General features: G+C 29.1%; 1 protein-coding gene across 1 annotated transcript; it reads right to left on the bottom strand.

The window, feature by feature from the left end:
• Positions 1 to 315: 315 nt before the first annotated feature.
• Positions 316 to 14,845, bottom strand: LOC118070568 (uncharacterized). The gene is made up of 9 exons (XM_035089258.1): positions 14,604 to 14,845; positions 10,921 to 11,241; positions 9,352 to 10,554; positions 8,938 to 9,256; positions 7,243 to 8,866; positions 5,488 to 5,512; positions 2,822 to 4,024; positions 2,399 to 2,717; positions 316 to 2,309 (listed from the first exon to the last, which is right to left on the bottom strand). Exons 3-9 carry the CDS (start codon positions 10,545 to 10,547, stop codon positions 681 to 683), a joined length of 6,315 nt encoding a protein of 2,104 aa, XP_034945149.1. The 5' UTR covers positions 10,548 to 10,554; positions 10,921 to 11,241; positions 14,604 to 14,845; the 3' UTR covers positions 316 to 680.
• Positions 14,846 to 14,877: the final 32 nt, after the last annotated feature.

Here is a 14,877-nt window from a genome sequence, read left to right as displayed (position 1 = left end):
CATTTTCGAAACTTTATCTAAATGCAATAGGATTTTTTTTAGGTTCAGTTCTAGTCTATATTACTCATATTATTTATTGTATGTCGTAATATCGATATTAGTTTTCTCCAACTAAATATTTGTAGAAATTATTTCTGAAAACTACTAAAATATTATATTATTTTTTCAATATATTCTCAAACTACTAGAATCAAAATGCAGAGCAAAATTTCAAGTTAGTCAGTGCATGAAACAGAAAATATAATGAAATAAAAAAAAAATTGTATCTTGTATTGAAAGAGTTTTTATTTATATAACATTCAAGTGTACATATTTCCTCATGTGAAATCGTAAAAATTTAATTCTACAGTTGATGATAATGAATGATTTACAGTATAGATTATTACTTATGAAATGTCTTAATATCAATTCAGTCTTATGTTCATATTTGAAATAAAAACTCTGAGTAATTGGAATTAATATTCATAACTTTATGAACAATCCATTTATATGTAAATTCAGTATTATGAGTATTAAACCTCACTTTTTTCTCGATTCAATGATTGATTATTTAATAGATAATAATGGAATACATAAATAAATAAATGGTGCATATGTGTAAAATTGTCAAATATGGCGTAAACAGATGATCATGAATGATATTTACAGTATATGTACAGCAAAACATTTGCTGTAAAACTTTAACTTTCTATATTAATGAAAGTTTTTATCGAATCAGCGGGAGGAGTTGATGTTGGAGGTGAAGGAGCACTAGGGAAAATTCCATTAACCTGAATTAATTCACTTTTATCAGTATTAAGACTAATTGTTGGGAAATGAGTCTCATAGATAGTTTTAATTTCATGGTTTCTCTTTTTTTTAATGACATCTGTTGCATGTGGTAACGCATATCGCAACTTTTCCCAAAACCATGGATCTCCCCATCGAACATACGTATTCATATTAAGATACGCTTTTAGCTCAGGATCCAAATTTTCGGTCAACCCAATATCTCCATACAAAATAACAATGACTCGGGCTCTACCTTCATTGAGAGCTTGACGATGAGCAGCACGGAATTCTAATCGTCCCCAAACACTCTCTAAAAAGTTTGGAGATAAAACAACAACAGTTCTTCGTGAATCCTCAATAGATCGAGCAATTTGTTTAGGAATAAATTCACCGGCTTTCCAATCTCTGTAATGTACGCATAATTTAAATGGCTTTGGCCCCTCTTCTAGTTTAGGAACTAATTCTTTGGTAACAAATTCCTCATCTTTTTGTGAAAAACTTATAAAAGCATCAAAAAGTTTATCTTTATCAAGTTCTTCTTCGGTGACAAACCACATACACGATTGATGGGCATACAACCAAACTTTTATTTCATGTTGATACCGGTAACTCAGTGCAATAAGAAGTCCTATTACCATTCCAATTAATGCTACACCGATGGAGAGCCCAATTATCCAGTCAAGTATTATCGGGCATAATTCTTCAGGGGTCATTTCAAAAATGAATGCATCTGTTTCAACACACGTTACGTCTTGAAGTTCAGGAATCTTTATTCTCATTGTTTGGATGAATTTTACCAAATTATGCGCATTACAATCACATATCAATGGATTATACTGGAGAGAAAGATTTGTTAATTTTGTTGAATTTTTCCATAATTCTAAGACTTGATTATCAATACGCTCCAGCTTATTATTATCTAAATATAATGATTCCAATTTCTCTGATGTAGCATTCGCAGAAATTTGTGAAATACTATTCTTATTGAGAGATAGCACAGTAACTTGATCATATCCTGATTGGGTTAATGATGGCATTGTTGTAAGATGATTTCCAATCAAATTCATTTCTACACGACGTCCAGCTGGAACATGGAGTGGCTCTGGAGCTACGGTTAATCCACGATAAGAACAATCAATTAAAATCGATTTATCTGATGGTCTCTTCATACATGTGCAGTTTTGTGGACATGATAAGTTGTCTCTTGGTGATTCTATTATTTCGCATGTCAAAGATCGAGATTTCAGATAGACGATTCCAACATCTTTCAGTCGCTCAGGTCTATGGCATTTTAGATTATCGACTTTCAGATTGTATAAATGTCGAATATTCGGATGAAATTTTCCTTCAATATACCGCAACAAGTCATACAGATTACAGTCACAACTGATGGGATTGTTTTGCACATTAATAATGACCTTACGAGAAATGTCTTGGGCTTCAGCCGATGCTTCAATGTCTTGAAAGTAAATAGTATAGATTTTGTTATGTGTCATGTCTACTTCGATCATATCTGAAGAAAATCGGAGGTTTGATATCTGAAATAAATTAAAAGTATTTATTAATTTTTTTCTTACATTCTCTACATATCATGTTTCATATAACGATAAAAAATTATATAGCTCACTTGTAAATAATAAAGTTGGTTATAAGCCAAATTAAGAGTTCGAAGACGTGGTGCTGTGGTCCAGTCGGAAAATACTTCAGTAATATTATTATGATCAATGAAAAGTTCTTCTAGAGTATCTTGGCAGAAGTGAAATGGAGAAATCAATCTGTGCTCGTCAATATTTGTTATAACAGGTGATTTTAGTGTCAAATTGTTATATGAAAAATGTGCAAATTGCAAACTGTTTAAGTTTTGGAATGCTTTTGGATCAATCGTCATTAAGCCATTATGCTCCATTTTAATCGCACGTAAAGAAGACAATCTATTCAGAAGCTTTCTATAAACGAAATTTTAACGTGGTAAAACAGACATTCTTAAAAATTACAAAATATGTTTTTATATTGAAACAATAATACAACGAAATAATTCAATGTTACTTACGTGGAAATAGTTGTGATGTGATTTTTAGACAAATCCAATACTTCAAGTTTTTTTAATGTTGAGAAAACATTATCCGGTAGATCAGACAATTCATTAAAATTCAAAATAAGTGACTTCAAATTGCTACAATCTTTGAAAAAATTCGGTGGAATAGTTTGAAGATAATTTCTGTCCAGATGCAATGTTTGTATTTCAGTTGATCCCCAAAATAAATTTTCAGGTATAAACAGTAAGCCGATTTTAGACAATTTTAGATTCATTAATCCGGTAAGATTTTCAAAAAATCCTTCAGGCAAAGTCGTGATATTTCGTTTGTTTTGAATCATAGTAAAATTTTCCAAAAGGAAGTTATTTCGTAACAAGTCTTTTGGTAAAGATTCAGAAGAAAAGTTGTTTTGTGATAAATTGAGTACTTTGAGTTTTTTATTTGCACTAAATAAATCCTTTGGTAAATTAGTCAAATTATTGATATGCAAATCAATAAACTGGACAGAAGTAAGTTTGTCAAATGCATGCGGTTGAATCTCCTTCAAGTTGTTATTCCATATATTAAGTAGTGTTAAATTCGTCAATTTATCGAAAATTCCAGCCTCGATGACTTCTAATTTGTTACTTCCAAGTTCGAGGGTATTTAATTTTGGAGTATTTAGAAAGTTGACTGGCAAATTGTGCAGATTATTTTGTCGAAGGTTCAGAAGAGTCAAATTTGAAAGATCATGGAGAAGATCTCCAGGAATGCTTGTCAATGAATTGCTCGACAATGTCAATCTCGTCAAGTTTTCAAATCCTTTCAATGTTTCTCGCGACAACGTTGATGTTATATTATCATACGAAGAAAAAGTCAAACTTTTTACTGGCTCTTCAAGCAATGTCTTGGCAATGGTGGTAAGATTTTTTCCGTCGGGAAGTTGACATAAGGAGATTATAATTGTGTCAATTTCTGCAAGTTTTTTTTCTGATCCGAGTTCAAACTCTGCCAAATCAGCATCATTTAAGCAGGTGATGGTGACGAATTCGTTTAACTTGAAGTCGACATCGAACGCAGTATCAGATTCAAAAAGATCACAGATTATTTTATACTTGTTTGCTGAACGGAGTTCACACGGTCCGCAAGTTCCTCCTTTCGGACAATGCGTTCTATAAGATCTTGATATTGCCAACTGGAATATTATTGTCAACAACAGCCAATTCATTTTCGCAACCCTACAAATAACAAATACGAATGTAAAATGTTTTGTTTATAATCTTTAATATTAACAAAATTCATATCAAAGGCATTTTTAGATGAAGTTATTGTCATTCATTGTTTTTAATTTAATTATGCAACCTAAAGTTTTAAATATTTCATCGGTCGGGAAAACAAACACTATGAACAATATTTTATCTACAAAAATAAATTACAAGCGTTAATTCAATTTATTTTCTTCCTTGCCACGGTTTCCGAACAATTGTGTTGGAGATGATTTTCATTTTATTACTCTTTACATGAAGATGTATTTTACAAATAAAAACCGTACTATTAATGGCTGATAATCGATCATTCTAAAATGTGTTAAGATTGTAACCTGATAAATTATGAAAATTTATAATTAATAGAAACAATAGAATAATTAAGAAAGATACTCACCGATTGATAAATTTCCAATGAAACTGAACCAACAAATATGAAAATATTTACTGAGTAAATAAGATGTTTTATTACAACTCAAAATGTACGAAACACTCTTTGATGAATAGAGCACTGGACCGATGTGTCTTGTAGCACAGCTCAATGTCAACTACCTGATCAAAAGTCTCATCGTTCAGAGGTAACTTAAGACTGGGGTGCGTACCTTCCTCAAGTTTGTCCTGTCTGATGGGAGGGGGTTGATGTAGAAGCTCGATGGTTGGCTAATTATTTCTCACAAACTTATGCTAAGTGAATTCAATTTATTTGAAAAATATTGTTGGATTCGTTCAAATTGAATATTTCAAGTTACACTCATCCAGTTGAATTTTGATAAGTTATTATTGTATTAAAATGTAATATGGATAAAGTTTTCAATAATCGAAATTAAATACATTTATTTTAAAATAAATTCAACTTCTTTCATAATAAGATGTTCAAAAGATGTATTTTTAAATTTATTAACTTCTTCGTATGAAATTATTTTGATAATATAATTTTTAATCGATTTTGCAATGTCCTCTCCCCATTTACAAGCCCATTTTCAATCGCCTTTCTTTATATTTATATTTGTATTTAGAAAAACATCATTAACGAATGAAGAATACTCAATTTAAATAAAAACTACTTTTTAAAATAGTTTGCAGATAATATGATACATCACAAATTTGATACATTTTATTTCAAATTTAGAAAACTTTTCATCGTGATTCTTTTTAATTTTTTAGTTTTCATTATGTTTAACAACAATTGTGTAATTGAACACTGATTAATTATAAATATATCCAGGAATTAAATTTTGAAGAATGACAGAGTTTCTGTTATAATTTTTCAACGTTAGGTTTACAATTTGAAATTCGACATAAGTTGATATAGTTTTTTTTAAAAAACGTAGAAAACCAATATTTAGTAATAGCTCGTTGATACACACGTTTATACACACATTTGTTCTAATATATTAGAGATTTCTAATAAGTTTTAAATAACGATGCATTCTTACCATTTCATAAAAAGCTTTTGCTTGCCTGAAATTTCATTACTTACATATTTACTTATTAGTAATGATTATCTGGGGGCTCTTGGGTTCTCCCAGTCTCGTCTGTCGGGGATTTTCTAGATTATAGTAACCTTTCTCTGTCACTTATATAATAATGCATAGCACAAGGTTAAGCTGTTGTCCCTGATACAATCATAGTTTTTGAACTAAAATTATTTTAAAATTTACAACCATATAACTAGTTTTCATTCAAAAAGTTTTATTAAAAAAATATGTATGTTTAAATTTTACGACAGAAAATTTAAATATAAGACATTTTTACCGATTATGGTGTGTAATAATCATTTGAAAAATTTTCCATTTTCAACTCAGTTTTAGTAGTAAGTTCAGATTATCTAAATTATAGCTTTTGTTGATGCATCTTATGCTAAGAGAATTTTATTCCAAGGGTAATGAAAAAGGACATCCATAAAATATGGACATTAGGGTAGATACAGGTTCATTTACTTTTTCGAAACTTCCGAATATATCTAAGATATATATGAGGAGAATGGTTTATTGCCCAGCTTGTCCATACCTAAGATAGGGTACTACTTAATTTTTTCCTCTCGTCTGTACAAACTAATACAAAAGCCCATTTTAAAATTAAAAAAATATTTCTATTATAATTTTTGCTTCTGATCAAAATTTATAGCTCTCTATTATTACTATTTGTTTCAAAAATCAGTCACTTTAAATATGCAAAACATCTTGTCAACGAGTAATTAAAAAAATGGGTCTGAGCTTACCTTGTGTCCTGATGACAAACTTCTCATTCATTTGACTCATTATTTTAGTTTTTTTTAATATAACGCGAAAAAACCTGACATATCTACTTACGTATATCTATTAACATACATTCGCATATGCTTTTAAATGTCTCAAAACGTAAAGATATAACAAAATTTCACATTTAGAAAATCAACCGAAGTAAAATAAGTTCAGAATGGAAAGTTGACAATTATGTTAAGAATATTTCAAGATTTTCGGTGACAAAACTGTTCTCTTAGATCTTTATTGATCAAAATTCATTGTCAGGTGTCTGATAAATCTACTAAAATGGCTCATGGTAGGTTGTATACTATAAAAAAATCTCCATATTCATAGGCCAACAGATATATATATATATATTTATACATACATCAATAGTTTCACGCTGCTGAACATAATTAAAAGTCAATCAGTACATAAAAAAATCCAACAACATCTATACTTCATATTAAAAAAGTTTTTATTTATATATTACATAAGTGTACATAATATTTTTTTTTTATCTAATATGACAAATTCGCATATTGACTAATAAAAAAAGTTAATAATAAATTATTATCTTCAAGTTTATATTCAAACAGTATTTGCTATCGTAAAAATTTAATTCTACAGTTGATGATAATGAATGATTTACAGTATAGATTATTACTTATGAAATGTCTTAATATCAATTCAGTCTTATGTTCATATTTGAAATAAAAACTCTGAGTAATTGGAATTAATATTCATAACTTTATGAACAATCCATTTATATGTAAATTCAGTATTATGAGTATTAAACCTCACTTTTTTCTCGATTCAATGATTGATTATTTAATAGATAATAATGGAATACATAAATAAATAAATGGTGCATATGTGTAAAATTGTCAAATATGGCGTAAACAGATGATCATGAATGATATTTACAGTATATGTACAGCAAAACATTTGCTGTAAAACTTTAACTTTCTATATTAATGAAAGTTTTTATCGAATCAGCGGGAGGAGTTGATGTTGGAGGTGAAGGAGCACTAGGGAAAATTCCATTAACCTGAATTAATTCACTTTTATCAGTATTAAGACTAATTGTTGGGAAATGAGTCTCATAGATAGTTTTAATTTCATGGTTTCTCTTTTTTTTAATGACATCTGTTGCATGTGGTAACGCATATCGCAACTTTTCCCAAAACCATGGATCTCCCCATCGAACATACGTATTCATATTAAGATACGCTTTTAGCTCAGGATCCAAATTTTCGGTCAACCCAATATCTCCATACAAAATAACAATGACTCGGGCTCTACCTTCATTGAGAGCTTGACGATGAGCAGCACGGAATTCTAATCGTCCCCAAACACTCTCTAAAAAGTTTGGAGATAAAACAACAACAGTTCTTCGTGAATCCTCAATAGATCGAGCAATTTGTTTAGGAATAAATTCACCGGCTTTCCAATCTCTGTAATGTACGCATAATTTAAATGGCTTTGGCCCCTCTTCTAGTTTAGGAACTAATTCTTTGGTAACAAATTCCTCATCTTTTTGTGAAAAACTTATAAAAGCATCAAAAAGTTTATCTTTATCAAGTTCTTCTTCGGTGACAAACCACATACACGATTGATGGGCATACAACCAAACTTTTATTTCATGTTGATACCGGTAACTCAGTGCAATAAGAAGTCCTATTACCATTCCAATTAATGCTACACCGATGGAGAGCCCAATTATCCAGTCAAGTATTATCGGGCATAATTCTTCAGGGGTCATTTCAAAAATGAATGCATCTGTTTCAACACACGTTACGTCTTGAAGTTCAGGAATCTTTATTCTCATTGTTTGGATGAATTTTACCAAATTATGCGCATTACAATCACATATCAATGGATTATACTGGAGAGAAAGATTTGTTAATTTTGTTGAATTTTTCCATAATTCTAAGACTTGATTATCAATACGCTCCAGCTTATTATTATCTAAATATAATGATTCCAATTTCTCTGATGTAGCATTCGCAGAAATTTGTGAAATACTATTCTTATTGAGAGATAGCACAGTAACTTGATCATATCCTGATTGGGTTAATGATGGCATTGTTGTAAGATGATTTCCAATCAAATTCATTTCTACACGACGTCCAGCTGGAACATGGAGTGGCTCTGGAGCTACGGTTAATCCACGATAAGAACAATCAATTAAAATCGATTTATCTGATGGTCTCTTCATACATGTGCAGTTTTGTGGACATGATAAGTTGTCTCTTGGTGATTCTATTATTTCGCATGTCAAAGATCGAGATTTTAAATGGCTGATCTCTATACCTTTTAGTGATGCAGGTTGGTCACACTTGAGATTATCTACTTTTAGACTGAAAAGATTTTGTACATATGGATGAATATCTCCTTCAATATACCGCAACAAGTCATACAGATTACAGTCACAACTTATAGGATTGTTTTGAATATTTATAAATACATTGCGAGGAAATCGTTGGACGTCAGCTAATTTTTCTGCGTGTCGAAGGAAAATACTTTGAATTTTGTTATTTGTCATATCTACTTCGATTTTGTTCGATAAGAACTGGAGATCGGATGTCTGTAATAAAAAAAAATACGTTGATCATCGATTCTTATTTTACGACGACAAACATAATCGTTATATTTTACCTCTAAAAAATGAAGATCATTATTGGCCAAGTTCAACGTTCGGAGATGAGTTGAGGTGATCCAATCAAAAAAGACATCAGTGATATTATTATGATCAATATAAAGTTCCTCCAAAGTATCTTGACAAAGGTGGAATGGTGAAGTCGATCCATATTTGTCAACATATGTCATAATTTTCGGTTTTAATGTTAAACTGTTGTGTGAAAAGTGCGCCACTCGAAGATTTTGTAAACTTTGGAAAGCTGTTGGATCGATTGTCATCAGTCCATTTCGTTCCATTTTAATCACACGTAGAGAAGATAAACCATTTAATAAATTTCTAAATTAATGAAAGGAAAGAATTAGTTATAACTTCAGGGAAAATATAATTGTTATACTACTGATAAATTAAAAAGAACTTTTGTTATAACTTACGTGGAAATAGTTGTGATGTGATTTTTAGACAAATCCAATACTTCAAGTTTTTTTAATGTTGAGAAAACATTATCCGGTAGATCAGACAATTCATTAAAATTCAAAATAAGTGACTTCAAATTGCTACAATCTTTGAAAAAATTCGGTGGAATAGTTTGAAGATAATTTCTGTCCAGATGCAATGTTTGTATTTCAGTTGATCCCCAAAATAAATTTTCAGGTATAAACAGTAAGCCGATTTTAGACAATTTTAGATTCATTAATCCGGTAAGATTTTCAAAAAATCCTTCAGGCAAAGTCGTGATATTTCGTTTGTTTTGAATCATAGTAAAATTTTCCAAAAGGAAGTTATTTCGTAACAAGTCTTTTGGTAAAGATTCAGAAGAAAAGTTGTTTTGTGATAAATTGAGTACTTTGAGTTTTTTATTTGCACTAAATAAATCCTTTGGTAAATTAGTCAAATTATTGATATGCAAATCAATAAACTGGACAGAAGTAAGTTTGTCAAATGCATGCGGTTGAATCTCCTTCAAGTTGTTATTCCATATATTAAGTAGTGTTAAATTCGTCAATTTATCGAAAATTCCAGCCTCGATGACTTCTAATTTGTTACTTCCAAGTTCGAGGGTATTTAATTTTGGAGTATTTAGAAAGTTGACTGGCAAATTGTGCAGATTATTTTGTCGAAGGTTCAGAAGAGTCAAATTTGAAAGATCATGGAGAAGATCTCCAGGAATGCTTGTCAATGAATTGCTCGACAATGTCAATCTCGTCAAGTTTTCAAATCCTTTCAATGTTTCTCGCGACAACGTTGATGTTATATTATCATACGAAGAAAAAGTCAAACTTTTTACTGGCTCTTCAAGCAATTTTTTAACAATAGTACCAAATCTATTGCCTTCAGGAAGTTGACACATGGAGACTGCTATTGAATGTATTCCTTTGATAGGATTCTTTGATCCAAGGTGAAATTTTGACCAATTTGTTTTTGTTAAACAACTGATAGAAACATAATTCGCAATATTTAATTCTACATTGAAGGTATAATCACTGTTGTTTAATCCACATTGTATTTGGTATTTGTCAGCTGAGTAAAGTTCACATGGTCCACAGCCATCTCCTTGTGGACATTCAAATGCTTTGGATGATATGGAAACGCCCAGTAATATCATAAAAAAACGTATCCAATCCATCATAATGACTCTACAACAAAAATATTTAGATATTTACAATCCCTTTTTCTTTGATGAATTAACAGAAAACCTAATCCTGGTTCGTTCTTTATATAATTTGTTTATTTTAAATTACCATTTTATTCCAAATTTAGATTAACGAGAAATGATTCGATTTTAAAAATAAGTAGAATTAATTTATTCTTCGTTGACTGTAATAGTACATTGCAATATCACTATAAAATTTCACTACACGAATGTTTAATTTTTACAAATAAAAACCGTACTATTAATAGCTGATAATCGATCATTCTAAAATGTGTTAAGATTGTAACCTGATAAATTATGAAAATTTATAATTAATAGAAACAATAGAATAATTAAGAAAGATACTCACCGATTGATAAATTTCCAATGAAACTGAACCAACAAATATGAAAATATTTACTGAGTAAATAAGTTGTTTTATTACAACTCAAAATGTACGAAACACTTTTTGATGAATAGAGCACTGGACCGATGTGTCTTGTAGCACAGCTCAATGTCAACTACCTGATCAAAAGTCTCATCGTTCAGAGGTAACTTAAGACTGGGGTGCGTACCTTCCTCAAGTTTGTCCTGTCTGATGAGAGGGGGTTGATGTAGAAGCTCGATGGTTGGCTAATTATTTCTCACAAACTTATGCTAAGTGAATTCAATTTATTCCATCATAATGACTCTGCAACATAATTTATAAACATTGATCATTACTTCTTCTTTTATTTAATAAATAAAAAAAAACTCATTCAATTTTATATCTAATAATATTTGTTCATTCGAGTTTATCTTCTCTAAAAATTTAGTTTAATATCTTTACTAGTCAACATGAATTGGTTTGTCTTTGAAATATTATACAATATATATATTCAATTTATTGTCGTTGTAATAAAATAATCCATAGATTTACCATCATTTAGGTTTTGATGAGGGATATTTAGGTTAGATGAAGCAAAAATTAATAATTTTTTTATAATTTACTGATTTCAAGATTTTGTAAATATGCACCTAGATATTAGTCATTACTTTTACTGAGTAGAAAGGATTAAAATTATGTATATATATTATTATTAATCGATAGCATTTATATTGTACTATAGTATTTTTCCGATTTCATTGAAGCGGGGTTTTTCTTTTTAATATTGAAGAAATATAATTCTGTATGTGACTACTTAAAGTTTGACATGATATCATTAATAAAATCATGTTATTACTCCTGAAAATGTATGCGATAAAAAATAACAGAATATAATTCAATTGGCTAATTTTTACATATTTTATCCTTTTTAATGAAATAAATAATCAATAAAAAATAACTCTTCTTCATAAGAAAGCATAAAGTTTGATTCTTGATATTAATATCTTCTTTAATTCACTATAGGAATGATTTTCTGATTTTTCTTAAGAATTGTATACATTACGCATGAGCTACGTTTGTAGAGTCAAAGTACCCGTTAAGATAAATAATCCTCGTACAATAAGACCCACAATAAAAGTTATATTAATAGAAGTGATCCAGATACTCAGTCTCAATCACTTTGACAATAGCTTTGACGATAGCCCATTCCTGCACTACATGGCCTATAGTTCTATGTCGCTCAGATACACGTGAACATACAATCACGTTTAAAAATAAAAAATGATTGATTTTTTTCTTTTGAAAAATTTTTTACAAAGTGTCATAATACTTTTTTTTGTTAACAAATTAAACAATTATTTCATCAAAATTGTTCACACCGAAAAACATACCTTCTGTTTATTGTTTATGTTTTATATGAAGTCTATACAGCACTGTGCTTTCAGGTAGATGATTTTATATAAAAATTTATAAATCTTTATTAATTATTTCTAAATGTAAAAGAGGAAATTAAAAATTTTCGTCGATTCTTCATTTTTTCTTTTTTGTTTTTTTATTATTAAAGAATTTACTGTGCAAATTTAATGATAATGATGCACTTATCACTTCCTATGAAAACAACAATTTTTTTTTATTATTGCCGCAAATCATCTAGTTTCCGCAATAACTAATAAATGAGTAATATTGATAAATAGTCGACTGAAAATTTTTTATATTTATATAAAAAATCGTTAAATATTTATCCTTCAAAAGGTCATATTTTATAGTACATAAAAATATAATAAATAAAAAAAATTCAGTGTTGTGGACAAGAGGTTGAATAAATATTCAAACTGAGTACAGTATACAACTAAGTATTTTCCGTGAGGATTTCTCGTGCTGACAAACAAGTCACCTAACCGATTGACCTGTTGCCGGGAATTTCCACACGGTACAAGTGTTTAGTACCCAGTCTGTATTTGTACATAAAAGTGTCAGAGAGTAATACATATAATCTGTGCACTAAGACCCTGGAGTTTACACAACGTTTTCCAGTATTTCACCATTACTTAATCCTAATACTGTATTTAAGGAGCTAAATGTTGGATTTGTAAAATTTTTCAATTTCAAGTTGTAAGACTAAATAAGACTAAGAATTCAGAAATTTCCCAATAAAACTCCCATCAGAATTTAAAACTGTTTGTAATGGATGTCACGTAGTGAGACAAACACAGGTGTGACTGTGTAAAATCTCCATTCTAACGCATACATTTACGATACTCATGCATATATTGAGTCAAGGACGAAATAAACATTAAAATCTCACTAGTAGAATCTTTACTCTTTTTTACACATATTAAATTGTAAATACAAAAAATTTAACAAATTGGACTGGAATTAATGTGGAATTTAATAAGAATTATTTTTATTCATACCATATATTAAGTCTCTAATGTGTATATGATGAAATAACAATTAAAGGACATTATTTGTTACGGAAATAGTGATATAAACTTTTACATCTATCTGAAGAAAGTGTATTAACATGAAAAAAAGAATTACTTTTAATTTTTATTCCTTTTATCCATCAACATTGTGTTAATTCTCATAAATTATTTATATTTACAATTACAATATAATTATGACATGACTACTCAAATAATATTGATACTATGTATTATTGAAATGCGTTGACACAATTACTTGCATATCATCATTTAAAAATTAATGATAAAATAAAAAAGATGAGATCGATAATAACGTTTGGGTGAATGATATCTAAAGCTTATTCACGTTAATCTCTAGTGATGTAAATGCGCAAATGATCAGCTTGAGAGATTTAATATCATTAATATTATTTATTATTAATTTCTTACTATTGATGAACGATATTTTTCATTACAATTTTATCTGTTTCCTCATCTTTATTTGCGGAAAATACAAGACGAATAATTATAAATAAAAAAATCAACTTTTTATTGATTGATTGATGAATGTTGTAGCTTCATAAATTTATCAATTAAATATAATTACAAGCTTATATTGACAGATGCTGACAATAAGGTATTGTATGGAAGTATTTGAAAATAATGATAAAAATATTAAAAGTTTTCTTCCAGTGATTATTATTGAAAAATAATAGTTGAGATTAGCTTTGTTAAAAAATGATTGGTTTTTAAAAGAATGTTTTAAATAGTAATTATAATCATTAGAATTTATCTGAATGTGAAATTTGTATTGATAAAACTAATTGTATTTTCAATGTTAAAAGATAATTTTAAAAATAATCGTAACGTTGAGTTTTTGAATTAATTTTTGTTATATTATTTATCAGTAATTCTCTATTTCTGAAAACTGATGGAGTTTATTGTTAATATTACGGTACAGAATGATGTCATGAAGCTCGCGATAGCGTTATAAAAAATGTGCGTCTTCCGCTACACGATCAAAAAATAGTCGACTGATAGTGATTGTACTTTTTACATGTTTCTATATAGATTACAGTTATTATGATAGTAATTACTATTTTCATTGCTAAAGATCTAGACGACGATGTATAGTTTTATTTTTACATTTACATTTAAAAAATAAAACTATACATTTCGATGACTATTGTTCATATATTGTTATATAAATGGAAACAAAAATAATTGAAAAAAACAAAGTTAAATACTGCAATTTATAAAAATTCTTACTCTATGTCATACCTATTTCTTCTGTCGGATTTTAGAAACAAAGTTCAATCCTCTTTTTAACAAATATGTCAATTCCAGTTAGTAAATTTTCAATAAATTGACGTCGATATTGAGTATAACGTGACACTCAAGTACATTGGAGAAAGTTGTTACGTATATAATATCCTTCCTCCTATATCACAACACACTAAATCACTTTAACGTCTCGTAGCACTGCTCAACGCAGACTGATTGAAAATTGTTGGGATTGTTGAGTATCAAAGCAGTGTCAGTGTGACAAACTGTG

Source organism: Chelonus insularis, unplaced genomic scaffold (genome assembly GCF_013357705.1).
Source record: "Chelonus insularis isolate UGA/USDA-ARS -01 unplaced genomic scaffold, ASM1335770v1 contig_64_pilon, whole genome shotgun sequence".
NCBI lineage: Eukaryota > Metazoa > Arthropoda > Insecta > Hymenoptera > Braconidae > Chelonus > Chelonus insularis.
The sequence above is the reverse complement of the archived record's forward strand: the minus strand, read 5'-3'. Positions and strand labels throughout refer to the sequence as shown.